Genomic DNA, 22837 nt, shown 5'->3' on the forward strand with positions numbered 1-22837 from the left:
GGGAGGGGACACTGGGACAGGACACTGGGAGATCACCTGCCCCAAACCAACCACCTCAACTGCTTACTCAGGCTCCGATATCCCACCACAAGAGGCCCATTCCTTTGGGAAAATGGGGCTTTCTTGAGAGAGGGGCAAAGTATTCAACTTTATCAATTGTTCACACTTAAGTGTGAATTAATGTACACCTGTGATTGTTAGGTAAGGGCCACAAGGCACACTCTGCCAATTTCAAAGTTCTGCAGTGGACTAATCTTAACTTTTGAAAGCAAGTATACTATACATCTAGAAGTAACCTGGTGAAAAGGATGTAACAAGGGGTGTTTGCACCCCTCAGGCTCAACTTGGAGAGAACATTGCCATTCATTCATTCATTCACCCATTCATTCATTCAATAATGAGATGGAAGGACAATAGGACATTCTGTTCAGTGACCATGTCTCAAACCAAATCGGAAAGTACTATTTTGGAATATTCCTCCCTCCCTGACCCCAACCTTGAGCTCCTTTCTCTGTAGTAGCAGCTCTGTGCTCTCTTATTCTGTTATGGAGGTCAGCTCCCAAACACCATTTTGCTAAGTGTTAAGTGGACAACAAACCAATTGAAAACCACTGCCATAGTTTCTGCAGTTAAATAGTGAATACTCTCTTTATTCAGAAGAATACATTTTTAATAGAGTTTCATGCACCAGTAAATCAGTACAGTCAGGAGTTACAGGGATGGGGAATCTCTCTTTAAGAAACATCTCATCCTGGTAGAGGTCTCAACTCCTAAAATCCCCTTAACCCATCTTGGATGATTAGTGGCCAAGAAACATTAGATGGGGTGGACTCCGAGGGAAACCAGTCAGATCTGCAGATCTCTGAGGATAAAAGAGAGGAGAGGAAAGTTCTTGTAAAGGAGAAGATTATTATATTGGGACTGGCAGCTCCACTGTGGTTCCCTGAGAGATTGATGAGGGAGAGTTGGTATTGGTGCCTGGGTCCCCTTCTTGGTTACACTCTTCAAGGGCTATGGTCTGGTCTCTTCCATCTGTCTCTGAGCCCCTGTGTAGAGAAAAAGACATGACTAAAGAAGGATCCAGAGCCATCAACCTAAAAACAGGTTGCATTATGGGGCTCAGATGCTAGAAGAACATTCAGACTATTGTTTTTACACAGAAGCCCTGGGTTCACAGAAGAAGACTGAAATGAGGCAATTACCTGGTTCGGAGCTGAGGCCACTTCTTCCACTCTATGGCTAGCACTACCCCCAAAGCCACAACCACCACCACGATCAGAGTACTTCGGACAATGTTCCCCACAGTGCACTCCTGAGCAGCAGGCCCTGTGATGATGAAAGAGCAGAAACCAAGGCCACAGAGATTAGTGCATATATATTCCCCTTGATCTCCTGTTGCCCACTCATCTGGCCTCCATGAGGGTTCACTTGGGAACCATGTGTTGAGACTGCAGATGGGGTAGTCAGAAGTAGTGTTTATGCTGAGGCAGAAGCAGCCCTCCTTTTGGGGGGTGGAAGAGGCCTTGAAAGTATCCTTCTCACTATCTTTGAATGAATCTGAAGTTCCACCTCCTCATCATCCCTAGGAGAAAGATGACAAGATGACCATGCTTGCAGTCTCTGACTCCAAATACCCCCACCTCCTACTTGGCCTGTTTCCATGGGCACTATCTCTGGGATCCCAGGTGTGTCAAGCCAGGTCTATGGAAGGATTATCATCTCACCTGCTGCCCCCACCAGCTCCAGAGGATCACTAGGCTCTGACCAGATATCAGGGTAGGCTTGAAGACGGTAGCTGCAGCTGTAGTTTCCAATGCCTTTTCCTTCTACATTGTTAATGACAAAGTCTCCATCCTCTGAGAACTGCTGAGGTGCCTCCTCTCCATCATGTTCCAGGACAAATTCCACACCTGGAAGGGGACCTCTGCACTGAAGGGTGATATCCTTTCCTAGCTTGAACATGGTGCTGGGCCAGGCTGACAGGGAGGGTTTAGGGGGCTTATCTGCAACCAATCGGGATACAGAGTTAGAAGTGGCCTTAAGCCCGGCCTTTTACCTCCTTAGGGCTAACTACTAAAAAACTACAAAATCTAGACTCTTACTAAAGCCTCCAGCACCTTACCTGTCACCCAGATCTCCAGGGAGTCACTGTGATTAGAAGCTGCAAAAGGAGCAGAATCCAAATAATAAACACAGCTATAGATTCCAGAATCTTCACTCCTCACTGCTGGCATCCAGAAGTCAGCTCTGTACCCAGTTGGACTCTGTTGCTTTAAGGGTTCTTGAGTACCCTTCTTCAATAGGACAAATGTTGAGTCTGGCAGTTCCCCTTGACATTGAAGAGTCATGTTTTCTCCAGGGGCCACCATGGGACCAGGCTGGGCTAATAGGTTGGGTTTGGGGAGCAAACCTAGAAGAAATTAACTCCTGGTCATAGAGAGGTGGCCACTTTCTAGTTCATCACCCCTGGAGTCTCTGTTCAATAAAAAGGAAAGACTATTGCTTGCCTCTTCTTGAGCTCTTGGAGAACTGTTTCCCATGAACCATCTCCCACTGTATTCCCTCTTTTCTACACTCCCCTATCCACTCCAGAGCATCTTCCCCTTACCTGTAACTATGAGTTCCAGGGTGTTGCTAGGCTGTATCTTGATAGAGCTGGTCCAGTCAGGGTGGTAGCAGCAGCTGTAACGCCCCATGCTAGCACCAGATATATTGGTGATGGGGAATGCCCCATCATTACTGGTGGATCCCCAGAGCTGCATTGAAGTAGCTTCTATTTCTTTGTGCAGAATGTACCCTACTCCATGGACTGGCCCTTGGCACCAAAGAGTAACATTCTGTCCCATGGGAACCACAGAACTGGGCTCAGCAAACAACCACGGCTTGGGGAATGTGTCTAGGAAGAGACCAAAGATGTAAAATGCTGAGTATGGAAACTTATCATGTGCTAAATTAACTCTATCTTTCTCCTTCTGGAAACAACAGTTCCCCTACGTGGCCTAGCCTCGCCTTTCAAGAAGGATCACCCTCCCTAACCCTTACTCCAGTTGTCTCTGTCCCAGTCCCATGTCTTGTCTGTCCTTACCAGTCACCCAGATCATAAGAGGTTTGCTGAGATGCGATCCCCTGTTTGACATGGTGGTCTCATAGTAGACACAGCTGTAGTTCCCAGAGTCCTCTGCTCCAACAGTGTGGAGGAGAAAGTCAGCCAAGTTCCCCGAGGCACTCTGGAACTGTAAGGGAACTTGGGTTCCCTCCTGCAAGAGGGCAAATCTCATGCCCTGGAAAGCCCCTTGGCAGCGCAGGGTGACATTCTTCCCAGGAAGCACCACAGGACCCGGCTGTGCCAAGAGAGTGGGTTTGGGGTAGAATTCTGAAATTAAAGAGACCACAAATGAAAGGAGCCTGCCCCCAACATTCTGTAAATTGCTTTTTTAGTGTTATGATAAGAAACAATATATGTTTATTGTAGAAAATTAGAAAATACCAAAAAAAAAACCTAATGAAGAAAATACAATTCTGTCACTCAACAATAACCATTCTTTATACATGTTTCTTTATTTCCTTTCCTTGTATTTTTTGTAAATGCCTATGTCCTTGTAGCTATAGCTATTTGCATAATTGGGATCCTAGTGGATGAACAGTTGTGTAGTTGAATATTTTTCACTTTATATTGTAAACATTTTTCTATGACGTTGAACAGCCTTTGAAAACTATCATTTGTAATGGCTGCATAATATGCAGCTGACATTTCAAGGTCTTCGCCCTTTCTCTGAGGGCCATCCAGCCCACCAATCTCTGACAGCCAGCTAAAGAAAGAGTAGACATTGGGCCTGAAGCTCAAGGCCAAGCCACAAAAAGATTTCAGAAGCAGGGCAACATGTGAAACACCCACATCGGCCTCATTTCTTTCCCCAGAAGTGAATTACTTTCTTCTTTCCTTTCCTTTGTCTCTTCTTCTTGTGTTGATAATATAAGCAGTTGCCCTACATGGACTGTTTACCATGTGCCAGGCACTGTCCTAAGCAATTTTTTGATGACTTTGAAAGGAGCACTTCTTTCTTTTGCACTGAGAGCTCTTCCTCCCACTGTCCCAGGATCAGTACCACCTCCACCTTCATTTCCCCACTCCTGACCTGTTACCACGAGTTCCACAGGGTCGCTGGGCTCAGACCAGGTAGCAAAGTCATAATAGCGGCAGCTGTAATTCCCTCCATCACCAATGCCCACCGAAATGATCAGAAAGTGGGCTGCACTGGCTCCGGGAGTCGCCCAAGACCTGTCATTGGATGCTATTTCACTTCCATCTTTGTAAAGAATAAAGCTCATGTGCTGGTGGGGGGTGGAGCAATTGAAAGTCACTCGGGCACCAGGAGTGACCACAGGACTGGCCCATGTCTCGAAGAAAGGCTTGGGGTACATTTCTAGAAGGCAAGAAATAAAAAAAGAAACAACACAAAACCAAATTAAGAGAAAAGAAAGAAAGATAGCTAATATAGCAGATACTGGTTCCAGAAAGCTGATTTGTTTTCTATAGCATTTCATTCAGAAGAAGGTACATTTAAAAATCAAGGCAAAACTGCTTGGTGGATGGACTTTTCACATTGACCCCTCACCCCACCCCTCACCTCCTCCAGCTGAATCCTCACTGTCAACAGGGCAAGCACTGGAAGCTAGTTCAAAGAGTGAATTGTCCCTGTGGCTCTCCTGGTTCCCTGAGCCTCAGTTTGCCCTTTTGGACAAGAAGGGGAAATGGTCCCTGATCCACCTCCTTTTGAAAATTTGCTTTATAGCTATATGAGATAATTGATATGAAAATAATTAGAAAAATTAAATCACCCTCCACAAACTCCAGCTATTAATAACGATTAAGGCTATTAATATCGTGCAGCCAGAGGCCCTGGCACTCCCAGCGCCACGCCTGCCTGGCTCTAAGATTGGACACAGGCTCCTAGGACCAGCAGCAAAGTTTGCTGTGGGGAGAAGAGTGTCTGACCCAGAGCTTTGCTTCCCCTCTCCTCCCTCACATACCCTTTTCAGCTCTACCTTTTATGACAACCTCCAGGGGCTCACTGGGCTCAGACCACTTGAAGGGGTGCTTTTCAGTATGAGTGCGGCAGCTGTAATTGCCTTCGTCTTTATCCTCCATTCTTTGGATTGTAAAGAAGGCTTCTCTCCCAACAGCACCAAGTTGCTGGACAGGTTCCTGGACTCCCGCCTTATACAGAGCAAACCCCATGCCTGCCAGCCATCCTTTACACTGGATTTGCAGTTCCTGGCCCCGGACTGGGGGGGAGGCAGAAATGACAGGTTTGGGGAGGATGTCTGCAAGGCAAAATGGGGAGGAAAAGGAGTCTGAAGTTTGGAAGTGCCCAGGTGGGACACTTAGAGTCACTTTGTCAGCAAAATAGAAATCCATCCTGGACTGGCCTCTGGCCCTTCCGGTCAGTCTCTTCTTGCTTTCTTCCCCACCCCTCCCCCATTTCAGTGCCCCTCCTCTCCTACAAGCAGCAGAAGCCCCTTGGGCTCTGGATCTCTGAGCATTTCCCCACCCCTAGGAAAAGTGTTGGAGTCCCCAGGAGCACTGGGGATCACTACGGGAGGGCCCTCTGCCTTTTCTTACCTGTCCCCACCAGCTCAAGTGCCTCACTGGGCTCTGACACAGCCATCTCCTCCCAGGAATGGCAGTGGTAACTCCCGGTGTGGCTCCGGGTCAGGGCGCCAAGGGGGAAGGCGGCCCGGACCTGCTCTGAGGCCGGGCGAGTTGCAATCCAACCGGTCCCGTCCTTCAGCAACACAAACTCCTTAGTTGAGCCAGAAGGGCTTCTGCACCAGAGGGTTAAGTTCTTCCACGGGGCCAGAGGGAAGTTGGTCTCTGCCCACAGCTCAGGCTTAGGGGTTGGCATGATTATTTCTAGAAACAGCAGAGTTAATGAAACCATCCTCCCTCCCCGTTCCTTTCCCCCTTTCCTTGCCCTTGAACCCCCTCCCCAGATCACACTGCCTACCTCCCCTTTAAATCCCAATCCAAACTCTTTCCTTCCTTCTGCAGGTGCTGGGGAAAGGGGAAGCTGATGTCTCAGCTGAGCCTCAGAAAAATGCAGAAGGTTGGGGGAAATTTTGCAGGCAGAAAAGCAGAGTTGGAGACTGAATTTTGCCAGCAGCTTTAGCAAGTGCCCCTTCCTGGCTGTCCTCCCCTCCCAACCCAGTCACTCCCTGGCCACTGACACTGACACTCTGTAGTTATTTCGGATCTCCAGGGAGGAATGTCCCAGTCTGGAGCAGGAAAAACTCACCAGTCTCTTCTGTCAATACCCCACTGCACAGTCCTGCAAAAGAAATTGCTGCCAGGGCTTTGCCCCCTCCCCTACAGGACTTCACCCCGGCCTTCTGCCCAGGCCCCTTCCCCACCCCCTTGTACTCACCACAGCAGAGAAGAGCCGTGATTATGAAGAGCATGGTGACCCCTTGAGCTGTTCCCAGCAACCAGGCTTCTCTAGTAAGACCAGAAAAGAGATGAGAGGAGTTGCTGGGATTAGGGGGAGGGCGGAGAGAAGGGGGCGGCAATTTATGTCATTGGCTTACTCAGCACCCAATAGGGATTGGATATGGCCAGGATAATGGGATATAATCTTTCCTGACATCGATGACTTTTCTTTTTGAGGGCCTTAACACCTACAAACCTCTTGCTATTTCATGACCCGTGTGCCCCCTGCCCCCACCCCTCTCCCCAGACTATATCAAATGTCAGCTCCCCAAGGCCCCTGATTAGGCTGTTGCTGGAATTGAGATATCAGATGTTAAAATGCTTTTGTAACTCCAGCTCTCAGAACCCCTGGAGCTCAGTGTAATCAGCAGCTCTGTGTGGTGGGTGTGGGGGTGGAGGGACACATCTTGGGTGTTTCTCAGTCATCAAGTTTAAGTTTGGAAGCAGTTTTTATTATGGCAGTATTGGTCTTCTGACCGACCTGCCTCACCTGCCTTTGTTATGGAAGGGTTGCCTAGGCAGCAGCAGTGAATTACCAGAGGATTGTCAGTGCTGAGCTAAGCTTGTCAGAGAATGGGATCTCTTTACCCCCACCCAGATTATGACTAGAAATGTGCAGCAGCTTTGGGTTATGGGTCCTGAAGAATTAGATGATATTAAGGCAAATTCATTTGACAATTTTTACTTAGAAAATACTGATCCTCCTTGCTGGCCAGGAAAACATGCTTTTCAAGCTACATTCTTCTGAAATCTGGTTTCTGAACACATTGTTTGATGCAGTGGTCCTGGACTGAGGTGGGGCACTTGAAGCTACATTTTTTTCCTAACCTCTGGCTTGAAGGTTACCCCTCTGTATGTGGAACTCAGGGTAGATTCTGAGGAGAAGTAGAAATTGACCCCCACTGAAACTTTTTGAAAGCTCAAAAGGTAGTGGTTTTGCAAAAAGTTTAGGTGGCTCCCTTCTCATTACCCAAGCACTCTGTCCCTCAGATCTCAGTGGAAAACACAGACACACACAATCATAGTCATCATCCATTGTGTATTGAATACTCCCAGACACATAAAGGCCTATGATCATGGTGGGGGAGGGGTACAGCCAGGATCAGATGGTGGGGGAAAGTAAGCAAGGCATTCAGGAGCAGAGGCCCCCACCAAGCTAGGAGTTGTCATCTCTCTCCTCATTTTTAAGCAGAATAGCCTGAGAACAAGGCCACAGGGACCAGGGAGAGAAGGAGATGATCCAGGGGGCACCCAAAGATAAAAGTAAATAGCAGGAGAACCTGTTGGGCTTGCCATTTTATGGGTCAGAGAAAGAAGTATGATTCCCTGGCCCAACCCATTCTCTCATCAAATGCCCACCCAGGTTAAAGCTATATTCTCAGAATGGTCTCCATAGTGGTTGGGGGCCAGAGTGGCAGAGAGACTAGTTTCTGTGGCAACTAGGATGGACCACAAGGCTCTCTAGTCCTTGAGAACTAAGGGTAGTGGGGGATGTTGGGATGGGAGTTGGATAACATCCTGGGAGACAGGACAGCATGGTTTCTTACAAATAAAAAGTTCAGACCAAGTTAATGTGGAAGATATCAATCATCTCTGAGAGGCAGGGTGGCTTGGAAGGGAGATTTAGGCATTCTCCTGGGGGAATCAGTGAATGAGGTTCTGACTATTTCTCCAGCATCAGAATTATACATTTCTCCACCCTCTGGCTTGGGTGCTGACTCCTCTGTGAGGTGAAAGTGAAATAGCTGGAATAAGAAAGTCTTGTCTCTTAAGCCCAGAAGGTGGAGGATATAAAGGGTGTGCCCCTTTGGCCTGTCTCAACTGGAACATAACCCATGCCTGAATCTCTGGGGAGCCTGAACTCAGCTAGTTTGAGGAACGGGGTTGGGACAAGACAGTTACCTGATTCTGAGTCTCCGACACTTCCACCTTATCCACAGCACTACCAACAGCAAGGCAACAAGCTGGATGATTAGGGATAACCTGATAGCTTCATTCAGAATGTAATTCCAGGTGAGAAAGCCTGTGGCCAGAGAAAACCAGAAGCAGGGACCCTGATGGGGACAGGGGCAGGTAAACACATTTATAGGGAGGGGAGCCTGGTTACTGCAAGTGAAGGGAAGTTGGGACAAAAGTGGCCTTCTTTTTCATGAAAGATGGGATGCTTTCATGAAGGATGGGGTCCTTGAAAGTATCCTGTTCACTGCCTTTGAGTGATTGTGCGATCATTCCAGGGGAGGGATGCCCAAACTCAAGGGCCCTGACTTACAAGCCCTCAACTCCCCTTTTCATATCCTTCTAGGCATTGCTCTGGGATCCAAGGGGTATCATGGCCAAAGCAGTGGAGGGAGCATCCATACAAAGCGTTGTCCACTCACCTGCTGGACCCATCAGCTTCAGAGGCTCACTGCAATGTGACCAGGTGTTAGGCTGTTCCTCTATGCGATAGCTGCAACTATAGGTCCCTGTGCCTTTCCCTTCAACATTACTGATGATGAAGTTTCCGTCCACTGAGAATTTTTGGGATGTTGCTCTTTCTTCCCATTTCAGACAAAATTCAAGTACTGGATGAGGAACTCGGCACTGAAGGGTGATCACCTTTCCTAGCTTGAACATGGTGCTGGGCCAGGCTGACAGGGAGGGTTTGGGGGGCTTATCTGCAATCAATCCAGAGGCCACAGTTAGAATAAGTGACCCTGAATTCAGTACCACCTCCTTCAACAAATGTTCTCTATTTGGTCTTCTCTTTCTTTCCACTTCCACTAGGTCAGTGGCTTCAAAATTTGACTATGTATCAGAACCACTTGGTCCACTCCTTGATTCTCTAAAGATTCCTGGGTTCCTACCTTCAACCAGAAACATCCATACCTGTAAGTGTGCCCTGGCCTTAAGGAAAATAACTTTTCTAGGGGTCACAGTGGGGCTTGTCCATGCCGAGGGGTAAGACTTGAGTAACAATCCTGGGAGAAACGTACCTAAAGTTTTTGGGGAAAACTCTACACCACCTTCCTAGTGTGTTTTTCCTCGGCTCATAAATCCAAGAGGATACAGGGCTACCAGCTCCTTCTTATAACACTGTAATGATGATAAAAACAAACAATAATTGTTAACACTTGCCTACAACCACAAGCTCCACGGTGTTGTGTGATGTCATCCTGATGGAGGTCTTCCAGGAGAGGAGGTAGTGGCACCTGTAGATGCCAGCATCACTATAGGTCACATTGTTGAGGAAGAATGACTCATCATCATCGATGCTGGTGATATCCAAGAGCTGAAGTGGTTTGTCTTCACCTTTCTTATGGAGTGCAAGCCCCACTCCGTCCACCAGTCCTCGACACCACAGACTCACGTTCTGACCAATTTGGACCACAGGACTGGGCTGAGCAAGTAGCCAGGTCTTGGGGAAAGTGTCTAGGACAAGACCCAAAGTATAAAGGGCTAACATTTTGACTTTCCCCTCCCACTACTTTAGGATTCTTTTCTTCTTTCTCTAGTCCACCCTTGGCAGATCCCATCCTAAGCCCAATAATAACAAATTCTGCTCCCTCCTCCACCAGTAGCCCTAGCTGTGTGGTTAGGTTTTCTAGGGGGCCCAGAGGGATTGTATACCCCTAACCTCTAACATAGGTCCCACGGCACCCCCTCTCTTACCGGTTACCCAGATTTTCAGGATATCACTAAGGAGTGAACCTCTGTATGACCCATCATAGTAAAAACAGAGGTAATGTCCAGCATCGTGGATTTTCAAAGCCCGGAAGAAGAAATATGCCTCATTTTTTATTGGCCTCTTGCGGTAAAAGGACTTCTCCAAGTCTTCAAGCCTTATTAAAGCAAAGGTCATTCCATAGATTGGCCCTTCACACCTGAGATTCAGGCTTTCTCCTGGTGCCATGATCGGCCCAGGATAAGCTGTCAGAGTCGGTTTGGGATAGAGTCCTAGAAAGGGAAGAAACCCTAGGTTAGAGGTAGGATGATTCTTCCTTATATTCTGGTTTTATTTTCCTAGTTTCTTTAGACAGGAAGTGGTAGCTGAAGTTTACCCTCAGCACTCTCTCTTTTCCCTGAATCTCTGCTTCTTCTTGGAGGTAATCCAGGGTAAGTCCACTTATGTCCCTTCCCTCTCACCTGACTTTATCAGCTTCATTGAGTTCTAACTATGTGTAGAGGTGTATCTCAGTGGAATATCTACTTCTGTAATTCCCAGTATCTTTACGTACTTGAAATGCCAAATGTAGTTCTTCTAACCACTCAAGAAATCAAACTTCTGAAAATGACTTTGATTCCATCTTCATAAAGCATAAATTCTGATGCAATATTAAGAATGATTTTTAAACACACTAATTTCAAAGAATACCCTAATTCCCACAGGAGACTGGAAGAAGCCAATAAGGAGGGATTGGCCAGCAAGTCTGCAATCCAAAGAAATCTCTGTTAAGGGGGCCATACTTTCACTTCCATGTATTGTTTCTCCAAATAGACTATACTACAAAACAGAGGGCAAACTTCAGTCCCATATCACTCCTTCTTACTTAACCCAATCCCAGGTAGGCCCACCTATCCATTATTGGAAGGATCAGCTCTATCATATGCTCATTAATAATTTAGAATGTGTCAGGAATCATGTAGGTCTACAGATATATGAGTAAAGAAGACAGACGCAGTACCTGTCAGCCAAAAGTTCATGGCCTAGTCAGGGACACCAGCAAACAGGAAACTACGGAAGTGTGCGTGAGTGGAATCTACACTGGACAGACATTCATACAACATCCATAACACGCAGTTCAAACAGTCTTTTTTTCTTTGATCCTCAATAAAGAGCTATACTAATAAAATCAATATCTACCATTTATTGAGAACTTATATGCCAGGCACTGTACATATATTATATTTAGGCAAATCCTCACAACAACCCTGTGAGGTAGGCATTATTATTAAATCAATTTTGCAAATCATGAAACTGAGGCACAGAGAGGTATCATACAGTAGATTGGATAGATACTATTATCCCATTTTAGAGTAGGGGAAACCGAAGCACAGAGGTGAAGTGACTTGCTCAATATCACCCAGGGAGGCGGTATCAGAGGTGGAACTAGAAACTAGGATCACTGCTTCTAAGTCCAAGGTACTTTCTGTAGCACCACAACTTTTCCCAAGCCTATTTATCTTGATGAAGGAACTAAAGCAAATGTGGCCAATTCTGCCTAGAAGCACCCAGGCCATGGGGTGGGAGAGGTGGCTGTGGGGTGTATGTCTAGCATTTGGATATTTTGGGGAGCCTTCTTCTGTGTTTAAAGCTTGGTATTGCCTTACTGGATCTATATACACAGAACTAAACTAATTTATAAAGCCATTTCTAAAATATAATCTATTACTTTCTTTGTCATTTCTTGTTAATTTTTATCACCAGCATGAGCAATTCATTCTATTTTCCACACTTAAAAATTAAAATCACAAATAGAATAAAAATACGTTTGCATTTTAAAATTCAGTTCACAAGACTGCAGTGGCAGTGCCTGGCACATATTAAGTGCTCAATAAATATTAGCCAAATGAATGAATGAATGCATGATATTCAACAAATAGAGAACAACAAAGCTGGGATGAGCTGAAGCTGCTAGATATTTGGCTGGGCTCACTCATAGCCAAGTGATTGGCTCCCAGATATCTGCCTCATAGCATGTGTGATTCTAATCTGCATCTCAGTAAAATGTCAAATGACTCTAGCTCATGGGCCTTTCAGGGAACTGGCCAAGGAAAGTAAAATCAGAAATCTTGGTTTATCCAACCATGATCCCGGGGACAACAATCATCAGACCCCAGCAGCCATAGCCACACCCACCTGCCACAATCAGCTTCAGGGGGTTGCTGGGCTCTGACCACAGGGTGGGGAGCATCTGGATATGAGTGCGGCAGATGTAAACCCCTTCACTCTCAGGTGTCATGTTGGCAATGGAGAATATGGCCACTGTCCCAGTTGGGACTTGGTAATCCATGGGTTCGGCATATCCCTCTTTGAAGAGCATGAATACCAAATCCTGCAGCCAGCCATGACAGAATATGTTAACACTACATCCAGGAAGAGGGGAGGTCTCAGCCTGGATCCAGAAGATAGGCTTGGGCAGCTGGCCTGGAAGGAGAGAACGAACTGGAATTCAGGTAGAGCAAGGATAGGGCTGCTCAGGGAGCAGCAGAGAGTTCTATTTAAATGAGCCTTCCCTGTACGGTCCTTATTTGTCACCTCTTCTTTCCCCATCTCAGGTCTCCCCTATGTTGAGAACCTGCCATTTAGATCTGTCCCAGATTCTGTGTCTCCATTCTGCATTGCCTATAGAGAGCAGGCACTTATTTACTAACTTTGAAATGCCTGCATATATGCATGTGTGCATTCGAGGTAAATGAATGACTTAAACAAACCCTGCTCTGTGAAGGCAACTTTGAATCCCAGGAGCTGGAATTTATTCTTTATTATCTATCTCTATCTTCTTACCTGGTGCCTCCAACTCTAAAACTTTACTGGGCTCTGACCAGCCTGTCTCCTTCCAGTAGCAGCACCTGTAAAGACCTGTATTGGATTTAGTAAGGGCACCAATGGGGAATGAAACTTGAAAGGTCTTGTGGGAAGGGCGGATCCAGGTCATCTGTGTCTTATCTTTCAGCAGCAGGAACTTGCTTGAAATCCGAGAGGGGCTTTTGCACCAAAGTGTGATGTTCTCCCAAGGGGCCTGGAGGTAGTTGGTTTCTATCCACAGCTCTGGTTGAGATTGCATCATTGCTGTCGTTCCCAAAGATAACAAAGATGTGAGCAGTCCAACCCTCTCCCTCCCATAACATGTCCCCACGATGTCCCTTAAAATTAGCCCCAGCCCAGATTCCTCCTTTTGTCTTCCCTTAAGGACAGGAGTGTCTGCTTCTGTAGGGGTAGGATAGGGACCCCAGCATATCTGTTTAGGGAATTCAAGTGAGTTGGGAATAAAGTGCAAATCTTGCTTCCTTTCTATCTGAGATAAAGCTCTTTACTGTTCTGTGGGAAACCAAGTCATGAAGTGAGGGGCCCTGATTCCTAAACGGCTCAGTCTGGAAATTATTTTTGGGATCTCAAGGCAGTTATGTCCAGGGCAATGGAGGCAGGCTAATATCTGGCAGCCTTCAGGAAGGAAGGTACCTGAGGTGGCAGGACTCACTTACCTATCGGTGTCATACCCAGACTCAGCCCTGAAAAGAGAGGTTATGGTGAAGAAGAGCCCCCTCATTGTCCCCACTCACTCTCAAACCTCAATATTCTCCCCCTCCCCAAGGTGCCCACCCATAGGGGTGCTTGCCCCTCACCCTTTCCTTGTACTCACGAATGCAAAAGAGCAAGAGAGTGAATGTCTGCAGCATGGTGGCCCCTCCTCTGGCCTGTCGAGAGCCCTGGAGCCTCTGGAGTCTTGAAGGGCTTTGCCCCTCAACAGGTGGTGAGATCTAAAAGCAGAAGTGTTTTTACTCAGGGGACTTGTCCTGCTACTTAAAGTTCAGTTTGGATCACTAAATTGTACTTGACAACCCTACCTTCCACTACCTCACAGGCACGCTGGGTTACCTGCTACTTCTCTTTTTTGCCCCCTCTCCCCACTTCTCTCTTCTCCCACCCAAAGTCTTTGCTGGTATTGATGATGATGTCAGATTTATTGAAATGTCTGCTTGTCCCTGGGATCTCAGAGGCCCAGAGGACGACCTAATCCAGGCCAGCAGAAGCCTCATGGCATGAAGGAGATGGGAGGTGTAGGGAGTCACTTTTTTAGATCTTTTACTCATATATATCTATTGATATAGATAGATATAGATATAGACATAGATATAGATTTTTTGTTTGAGTCCTCCAACAACCTAGCAAAGGAAGTGTTCCTACCATCCCCATTTTGCTGACTAGAAAACTGAGGCTTATATAGGTTATATAATTTGCCCAAATTCAAAAGTTATTAAATATCAGAACCAAAATTCAAATCCATGTTTAACTCCAATGCCTATACTTTAAAAACAGTATTTAAAGTTTCAGAGGCAGCCCTTGCCCCCTTTCTCACCCTCCCTCACCTTTCCCATCTCATTCCACCCGGTTCTCCCCTTCTGTGGAATGCTTCAAGTCCAATATTACTTTCACCCTTATCTCTTACTCCTACCAAGCTCAAAACCACCATCTCAATTACGTGTTGGGGAATCAAATTACTTGAACTAATCGATATAAAATGTAAATGATTTATTGGCTGCCCGTGCTTTATAAGCATTTTTGTTCATTGCCCCTAAGGAAAAAAAAGAATTGCCTGCATTTCAGGGAATATGGCAAAGAGATTTGAGTTCAGGGAGGACTTCTCATTTTCTCAAAAATCACTATTGACCACAGGCCTTACATGTCCATAAATAGACCTCTTATGCTTTTCTGCCTCTCCTATCCCAACCCCTGCACCCAGAGTGTCCTTTTGCCAAGGGAAGGTGTATGTCCACCACATAAACTCAGGCTAACTCCTCTACCAACTCTGTATTCAGATTCTGAGGGTCTAGCTGACCCCAGCTATTTAACTCTGTCTCAGTAGAGTAGGATAAAGGTGGCTCCCAGAGCCCCAGAGAAGGTATGATTCTGCTTCCCCAAACTGGTCCTGGTCTCAAAGCCTCTAACTTGCTCCATTGCTAACCCTGGGAGAGATGAAGGAGCAGGAAAAGGGGAAGATTCAAACATCTGGGCTGTAGTAAGCAGGTGAACAATCAGAGATCCCAGAAAGCACAATTTTGCTTTGCATTTCTTACTTTGCATTGAAGGATGCTGAAATTACCCTCTTTGAACTTTTCTTCTCTATAAAGTTGGGGAATAATATCTACCTAACATTGCTGTGGAGTTGGATCAGGAATAATATATGTACAGTGCCAGGCACATAGTGAATATTTCATTAAAAGTGGCTATTTTTCCTCCCAAAGGCAGCGTTCATCTGGTATAGGACCCCAAAGATGCTCTTTCCATCTCAGCTCCTACAGCCCCTTGCCCCTACTCCTCTCACAGTCAGGCCCAGGCCCAGGCTTGGGTGCCACCCTGTTGCTTTTTTCCCCTGAGGCCTTGAGCCAGAATTTATTGGGGGAACTTAGATTTTACTGCCAAGGGAATGGTTGAACCTGGGATTCTGCCCGGGAATGCCATCTGAGATTCCAGCCCCGCCACTTGGTCCCATACACCAGGGTTTCATTTTCTGGGGGCTTGAGTGGAATAAGGCAAGCTGATGGCTGCTCCCTCTCCAACCTACTAAGGAAACGCTATCATTTCTATCCAGCGAAAACGATGAATCTTCTTTTGGAAGCAGCTGCAAGCTTCAGGTTAATTGGCCACGCCCATTTTGGCCTGTCACCCTCCCCACACACACCCACTCCCCCAACTTCGGCAGTCTAGCCTTTTCACCCTTCCCTTCTACTCCACCCCGAGCACTTTCCCCACCCTTAGGCAGTGCTGCAGTGCTTTAGAGGGTGACATACCCGAAATGTCTAATGGCTCGCCCCCTGCATAGCTTTGAGGTCTCTGGGAATCAAAAGGGTTTGGCTCGGCAGGGTGCCGGGTACATGCTCCGCTAAAGGTTTGGAGGGAAGACTGAGAAGGAAAGGGGAAGATATTTACAGTGCCCGGAGATTCTCAGCGAGGCATAGCTAGGTTCCGGGGAGGGAAAGAGAAAGGGAGAGATGAAGGGGGTGGGGGGACACAGACTGGGGAGCATTTAGATTTACGGCAATTAATTACAGCAGGGAGATTATTTCGGGGTTTGATTTAGGAGCTGATGGGCAGTATTTAATCTTCAGCCACTGGACTATGCGCTCATTTGCAGGTACTTACGGTAGTTGAAGGCCCGCTCGCTGTTGGAGATTCTCCAGTGAGCTCCTCCAGATGCAGCAAACTGCCCGGCACGGGAAAAGCAGTCTAAGGACAGCCTCTCAGGCTCAGGGCCCCGCCTCCTTCTCTCCTCCGCCAGCGAGGCGGCTCCAACCTCCTCCCCTCCCTCCGCTCGCCTCTGGGAGCCCACCTACACAAACTCCCTGACACCGGCAGTCCTCTGACCACCGGGATTTCCACGCCCCTCCCAGCTCCCGCCTCTCTCTGGATTCCCTGCAGAGGTTGCTGGAGCCAAATTCAGGCCCCTGCCCCCTCGCCTGTCGCTAAGAGCTTCATTGTGTCATTGTACTCTGGAGGGGAGACGGCCAGCTCTTAAGACTGCCAAAGCTGTAGATCCCTCCTCGCCAGTTCCCCGATGCCTTTAAAGGGATCTCAGATCTTCCTCTGCTCATTTAATACCCCACTTATGCATAAACACCACCACCAGGACTTAAACGCCTACTATGTGCCTGTGAGCCTTGAGCATCCATTATTTCAAATCTCAGAGGGGGTTAAGTAACTTGGGAAGCCTTCAAAGTCCAGCTTGGGATAAAAGTCCAGGCTTCAGAGACATACAAATTTGGATTTCAGTCTGGTTCCATTATTCAATAGCTGCGTCCTAAAGAAAATGAAGTAAACTCTCTGAGGTCCCGTTTCCCCGTTTGTAGAATGAAACAACAACAACGAAAACAGAAGTAATTGCACAGGGCTTCCGGGAGTGATGCAAGTGAAACTTACAGACCAGTAGGCCTGGTACATGGTAGGCGCTCAATGAATGGTAGCTGCTGCTGCTGCTACCACTACCATTACTACTACCATTAACTATTAATCTGGAAATCTTTCCCCAAATGCCCTATAGAAACATGATTTCAATGATGTAGACACCTTTCTAAATTTAGTTGACAATGAATGACTTTTTTAAAAAATTGAAGTATAGTCTGTTTACAAGGTGTCAATTTCTGGTGTACAGCATAATATTTCAGTCATACATATATTCTTTTTCATATTCTTTTTCATTATAGGTTACAACAAGATATTGAATATAGTTCCCTGTGCTATACAGAAGAAACGTTGTTTATCCATCATATATAGTACTATCATATATAGTAGTTAATATTTGCAAATCACAAATAACCAGTTTATTCCTTCCCACTCCCTTCCCCCCAGTAACCATAAGTTTGTTCTCTATGTCTGTGAGTCTGTTTCTGTTTTGTAGATAAGTTCATTAATGTATTCTTTTTTCTTTCTATTTTAGATTCTACATATGAGTAATACCATATAGTATTTTTCTTTCTCTTTCTGGCTTACTTCACTTAGAATGACATTCTCCAAGTCCATCCATGTTGCTGCAAATGGCATTATTTTATTCTTTGTTATGGCTGAGTAGTATTCCATTGTATTAATATACCACAGCTTCTTTATCCAGTCATCTGAAGGTGGACATTTAGGTTGTTTCCATGTCTTGGCTTTTGTATATAATGCTGCTATGAATATTGGGGTGCATGTATCTTTTATAATTAGAGTTTCCTCCAGATATATGCCCAGGAGTGGGACTGCTGAATCATACGGTAAGTCTGTTTTTAGTCTTTTGATGATTCTCCATACTGTTTTCTGTAACAGCTGCACCAAACTACCTTCCCACCAACAAGGTAGGAGGGTTCCTTTTTCTCCACACCCTCTCCAGCATCTACTGTTTGTGGACTTTTGAATGATGGCCATTCTGAATGGTGTGAGATGATGCCTCATTGATTTGCATTTCTCTGATAATTAGTGATATTGAGCATTTTCTCATGTGCCTATTGGTCATTTGTGTCTTCATTGGAGAATTACTTGTTTAGGTCTTCTGCCAGTTTTTGGATTGTGGTTTTTTTGTTGTTATTATTTGTCACTCATATCATTTGCAAATATTCTCTCCCATTTGTAAGTTTTCATTTTGTTTTTCTTATGGTTTCCCTTGCTGTGCAGAAGCTTATAAGTTTAATTAGGCCCCACTTGTTTTATTTTTTAACATTTTTTATTGATTTATAATCATTTTACAATGTTGTGTCAAATTCCAGTGTTCAGCACAATTTTTCAGTCATTCATGGACATATACACACTCATTGTCACATTTTTTTCTCTGTGAGTTATCATAACATTTTGTGTATATTTCCCTGTGCTATACAGTGTAATCTTGTTTATCTATTCTACAATTTTGAAATCCCAGTCTATCTCTTCCCACCCCCCACCCCCCTGGCAACCACAAGTCTGTATTCTCTGTCTGTGAGTCTATTTCTGTCCTGTATTTACGCTTTGTTTTTGTCTGTTTGTTTGTTTTTGTTTTTGTTTTTTAGATTCCACATATGAGCGATCTCATATGGTATTTTTCTTTCTGTTTCTGGCTTACTTCACTTAGAATGACATTCTCCAGGAGCATCCATGTTGCTGCAAATGGCATTATGTTGTCGGTTTTTATGGCTGAGTAGTATTCCATTGCATAAATATACCACTTCTTCTTTATCCAATCACCTGTTGATGGACATTTAGGCTGTTTCCATGTTTTGGCTATTGTAAATAGTGCTGCTATGAACATTGGGGTGCAGGTGTCATCCTGAAGTAGATTTCCTTCTGGATACAAGCCCAGGAGTGGGATTCCTGGGTCATATGGTAAGTCTATTCCTAGTCTTTTGAGGAATCTCCACACTGTTTTCCATAGTGGCTGCAGCAAACTGCATTCCCACCAGCAGTGTAGGAGGGTTCCCCTTTCTCCACAGCCTCTCCAGCATTTGTCATTTGTGGATTTTTGAATGACGGCCATTCTGACTGGTGTGAGGTGATACCTCATTGTAGTTTTGATTTGCATTTCTCTGATAATTAGTGATATTGAGCATTTTTTCATGTGCTTTTTGATCATTTGTATGTCTTCCTTGGAGAATTGCTTGTTTAGGTCTTCTGCCCATTTTTGGATTGGGTTGTTTATTTTTTTCTTATTGAGTCATATGAGCTGCTTATATATTCTGGAGATCAAGCCTTTGTCGGTTTCACTTGTAAAAATTTTCTCCCATTCCGTAGGTTTTCTTCTTGTTTTACTTCTGGTTTCCTTTGCTGTGCAGAAGCTTGTAAGTTTCATTAGGTCTCACTTGTTTATTTTTGCTTTTATTTCTATTGCCTGGTTAGACTGCCCTAGGAGAACATTACTAAGATTTATGTCAGAGAATGTTTTGCCTGTGTTTTCTTCTAGGAGATTTATCATGTCTTTTCTTTAAGCCATTTTGAGTTTATTTTTGTGTATGTATGAAGGAGTGTTCTAACTTCATTTATTTACACGCTGCTATCCAGTTTTCCCAACACCGCTTGCTGAAGAGAATGCCTTTTCTCCATTGTATATTCTTGCCTCCTTTGTTGAAGACCAACTGACCAAAAGTTTGAGGGTTTATTTCTAGGCTCTCTATTCTATTCCATTGATTCATATGTTTGTTTTTATGCCAATAACACGCTGTTTTGATTACTGCAACTCTGCAGTATTGCCTGAAGTCTGCAAGGGCTATTCTCCAGCTTTGTTCTTTTTCTTCAATATTGCTTTGGCAATTTTGGGTCTTTTGTGATTCCATATAAATTTAAGGATTATTTGTTCTTTTTCTGTGAAAAACGTCCTGGGTAATTTGATAGGAATCATATTAAATCTGTAGATTGCCTTGGGCAGTATGACCATTTTAACAATATTGATCCTTCCAATCCAAGAGCATGGGATAACTTTCCTTTTTTGTAAGTCATCTTTAATTTCCTTAATCAATGTTTTGTAGTTCTCCATGTATAAGTCTTTCACTTCTTTATGCAGATTTATATTTAAGTATTGTTTTGGATGCAATTTTAAAAGAGATTGTTTCTTTACTTTCTTTTCCTGTTAATTCATTGTTAGTGTAAAGAAATGCAACTGGTTTTGTATCTTAATCTTTTATCCTGCTACCTTGCCAAATTCTTTTACCAGCTCTAGTATTTTTGTGTGGAGCTTTTAGGGCTTTCTATATATAGTATCATGTCACCTGCATATAATGACAATTTTACCTCTTCTCTTCCAATTTGGATCACTTTTATTTCTTTTTTTGCCTGATTGCTGTGGCTAGGACTTCCAAAACTATGTTGAATAGAAGTGGTGAGAGTGAGAATCCTTGTTTTGCTCCAAATTTTAGTGGGAAGACTTTCAGTTTTTCACCATTGAGTATTATGCTGGCTGTAGGTTTGTCATAAATAGCTTTTATTATGTTGAGATATACTCCCTCTATACCCACTTTGGTAAGAGTTTTTTATAATAAATGGATGTTGATTGATTTGCATATGTTGAGCCATCCTTGTGTCCCTAGGATGAGTCCAATTTGATTATGGTATATGATCTTTATAATGTGCTGTTGGATTCTGTTTGCTAGTGTTTTCTTGAGGATTTTTGCATCTATGTTCATCAATGATATTGGTCTGTAATTTTGTTTTTTGGTAGTGTCTGTCTGGTTTTGGTATCAGGGTAATGGTGGCTTGATAGAATGAGTTTGGGAGTATTCCTTCCTCTTCAATCTTTTGAAAGAGTTAGAGAAGTATTGGTATGAGTTCTTTGTATGTTTGGTAGAATTCCCTAGTGAAGCCTTCTGGCCTTGGACTTTTGTTTTCAGGGAGGCTGTTTATTGCTGATTCTATTTCACTTCTAGTGATCAGTCTGTTCAAATGATATAGTTATTTTTGATTCAGTTTTGGTGGACTATATGTTTCTAGAAGCTTGTCCATTTCTTCTAAGTTGTCCAATTTATTGTCAGATAATTGTTCATAATATTCTCTTATGGTTTTCTGTATTTCTGTGGTGCTGGTTGTAATTTCTCCATTTTCCTTTTTTATTTTGTTTATTTATGACCTCTCTCTTTTTCCCTTGGTGTGCCTGGCCAGAAATTTGTCAATTTTGTTTAATCTTTAACAAAAACCAGCTCATTGTTTGATTGATTTTTTTCTATTGTTTTTTAATCTCTATTTTACTTATTTCCTCCCTGATCTTTATTATTTCTTTCCTTCTGCTGACTTCAGGTTTTGTTTGTTCTTCTTCTTAAAATTCTTTTAGGTGGTAGTTTAGGTTGTTTGAGAGCATTCATGTTTTTTGAGGAATGCCTGTATCACTTATGAACTTCCCTCTCAGGACTGCTTTTACTGCATGCCATAGATTTTGTGCTGTTGTGTTTTCATTGTCATTTGTTGCAAGATATTTTTAAATTTCTTCTTTGGTTTTATCATTGACCCATTGGATTTTGGGGTAGCATGGTGTTTAGTCTCCATGCCATCATTTTTTTCTTGTTTCTCTTTCTGTGGTTGATTTTTAGTATCATGCCATTGTGGTCAAAGAAGATGCTTGAAATAATTTCTATCCTCTTAAATTTGTTCAGGCTTCTTTTGTGTCCCAGTGTGTGGTATATCCTAGCAAATGCTCCATGCACACTTGAAAAGAATGTATATTCTGTTTGGGGGGGGTCTGTAATGTCCTAAAATATCAGTCAAGTCCAACTGTTCTACTGTGTCATTTAGTATCTCTTTTGCCTCATTGATTTTCTATCTGGAAGTTCTGTCCAATGATGTTAGTGGGAGTGTTAAAGTCTTGTACTATTATTGTGTTGCCATCAATCTCTCCCTTTATGTCTGTTAGTATTTGTTTTATATATTTAGATGCTTCTATATTGGGTGCATATATGTTAACATGTGTAATATCCTTTTCTTGTATCACTCCTTTAATCATTATATACTGTCCTTCTTTATCTGTCTTTATGGCCTTTGTTTTAAAGTCTATTTTGTCTGATATGAGCATTGCTACTCCAGTTTTCCTGTAATTCCCATTTGCATGAAATATCTTTTTCCATCCTTTCACTTTAAATCTATGTGTGTCTTTCACTCTGAAGTGGGTATCCTGTAGGCAGCATATTGTAAGCTCTTGTTTTATTATCCAATCTGCCACCCTATGTCTTTTGATTGGAGTATTTAGTCCATTGAAATTTATGGTAATTATTGATAGATGTGTGTTTATTGCCATTTTAAACTTTGCTTTACAGTTGATTTGCTGTTTCTTCTTTGTTTCTTTCTTTGTGTGTGTATGTGGTTAGATAATTTTCTTTTGTATTAGCTTGGTTTCCTTTTGGTTTTTGAGACTCTAATGTATGCTTTTGATTTGTGGTTAACATGTTTTTTAAATATGTTAACCTATTACTATATCTGTTTCCTTTAGAATGGTAATCATATGGGCTAAAACACATCTAAGAAGAACGAAAAGAAAATCTACATTTTATTTCTCTCCTCTTCCACCATTTATGATTTTCATGTCCTCTTTAACATCTTCATGATTATTCTATTGCCACTCATTGTAGTTATAACATTTCCAATTATGGTTTTCTCCTTTCTATAACATCATGCTTCTTTTATATTTATTTATTTATTTTTTAAAAAATATTTTTATTGATTTATAATCATTT

The 22837-nt window shown here is 43.8% G+C and overlaps 1 protein-coding gene across 1 annotated transcript in view; it reads right to left on the reverse strand.

Moving 5' to 3' along the window:
* Positions 1 to 626: 626 nt before the first annotated feature.
* IGSF1 (immunoglobulin superfamily member 1) overlaps positions 627 to 22837 on the reverse strand; it is a 96786-nt gene continuing 74575 nt past the window's right edge. The window contains exons 3-23 of the mRNA XM_074358991.1: positions 16519 to 16601; positions 16332 to 16392; positions 13831 to 13948; positions 13673 to 13699; positions 12975 to 13259; positions 12327 to 12614; positions 10139 to 10423; positions 9605 to 9898; positions 8866 to 9144; positions 8390 to 8510; positions 6426 to 6496; positions 6297 to 6329; positions 5624 to 5914; positions 5047 to 5325; positions 4137 to 4424; positions 3086 to 3373; positions 2609 to 2896; positions 2123 to 2410; positions 1725 to 2003; positions 1203 to 1326; positions 627 to 1046 (exon numbers count right to left, since the gene is read on the reverse strand). Of these exons, the coding sequence (XP_074215092.1) occupies positions 911 to 1046; positions 1203 to 1326; positions 1725 to 2003; positions 2123 to 2410; positions 2609 to 2896; positions 3086 to 3373; positions 4137 to 4424; positions 5047 to 5325; positions 5624 to 5914; positions 6297 to 6329; positions 6426 to 6496; positions 8390 to 8510; positions 8866 to 9144; positions 9605 to 9898; positions 10139 to 10423; positions 12327 to 12614; positions 12975 to 13259; positions 13673 to 13699; positions 13831 to 13948; positions 16332 to 16392; positions 16519 to 16601 (4206 nt within the window). The 3' untranslated portion in view covers positions 627 to 910. The remainder of the gene's footprint in view (positions 1047 to 1202; positions 1327 to 1724; positions 2004 to 2122; positions 2411 to 2608; positions 2897 to 3085; positions 3374 to 4136; positions 4425 to 5046; positions 5326 to 5623; positions 5915 to 6296; positions 6330 to 6425; positions 6497 to 8389; positions 8511 to 8865; positions 9145 to 9604; positions 9899 to 10138; positions 10424 to 12326; positions 12615 to 12974; positions 13260 to 13672; positions 13700 to 13830; positions 13949 to 16331; positions 16393 to 16518; positions 16602 to 22837) is intronic.

Source organism: Camelus bactrianus, chromosome X (genome assembly GCF_048773025.1).
Source record: "Camelus bactrianus isolate YW-2024 breed Bactrian camel chromosome X, ASM4877302v1, whole genome shotgun sequence".
Lineage (NCBI taxonomy): Eukaryota > Metazoa > Chordata > Mammalia > Artiodactyla > Camelidae > Camelus > Camelus bactrianus.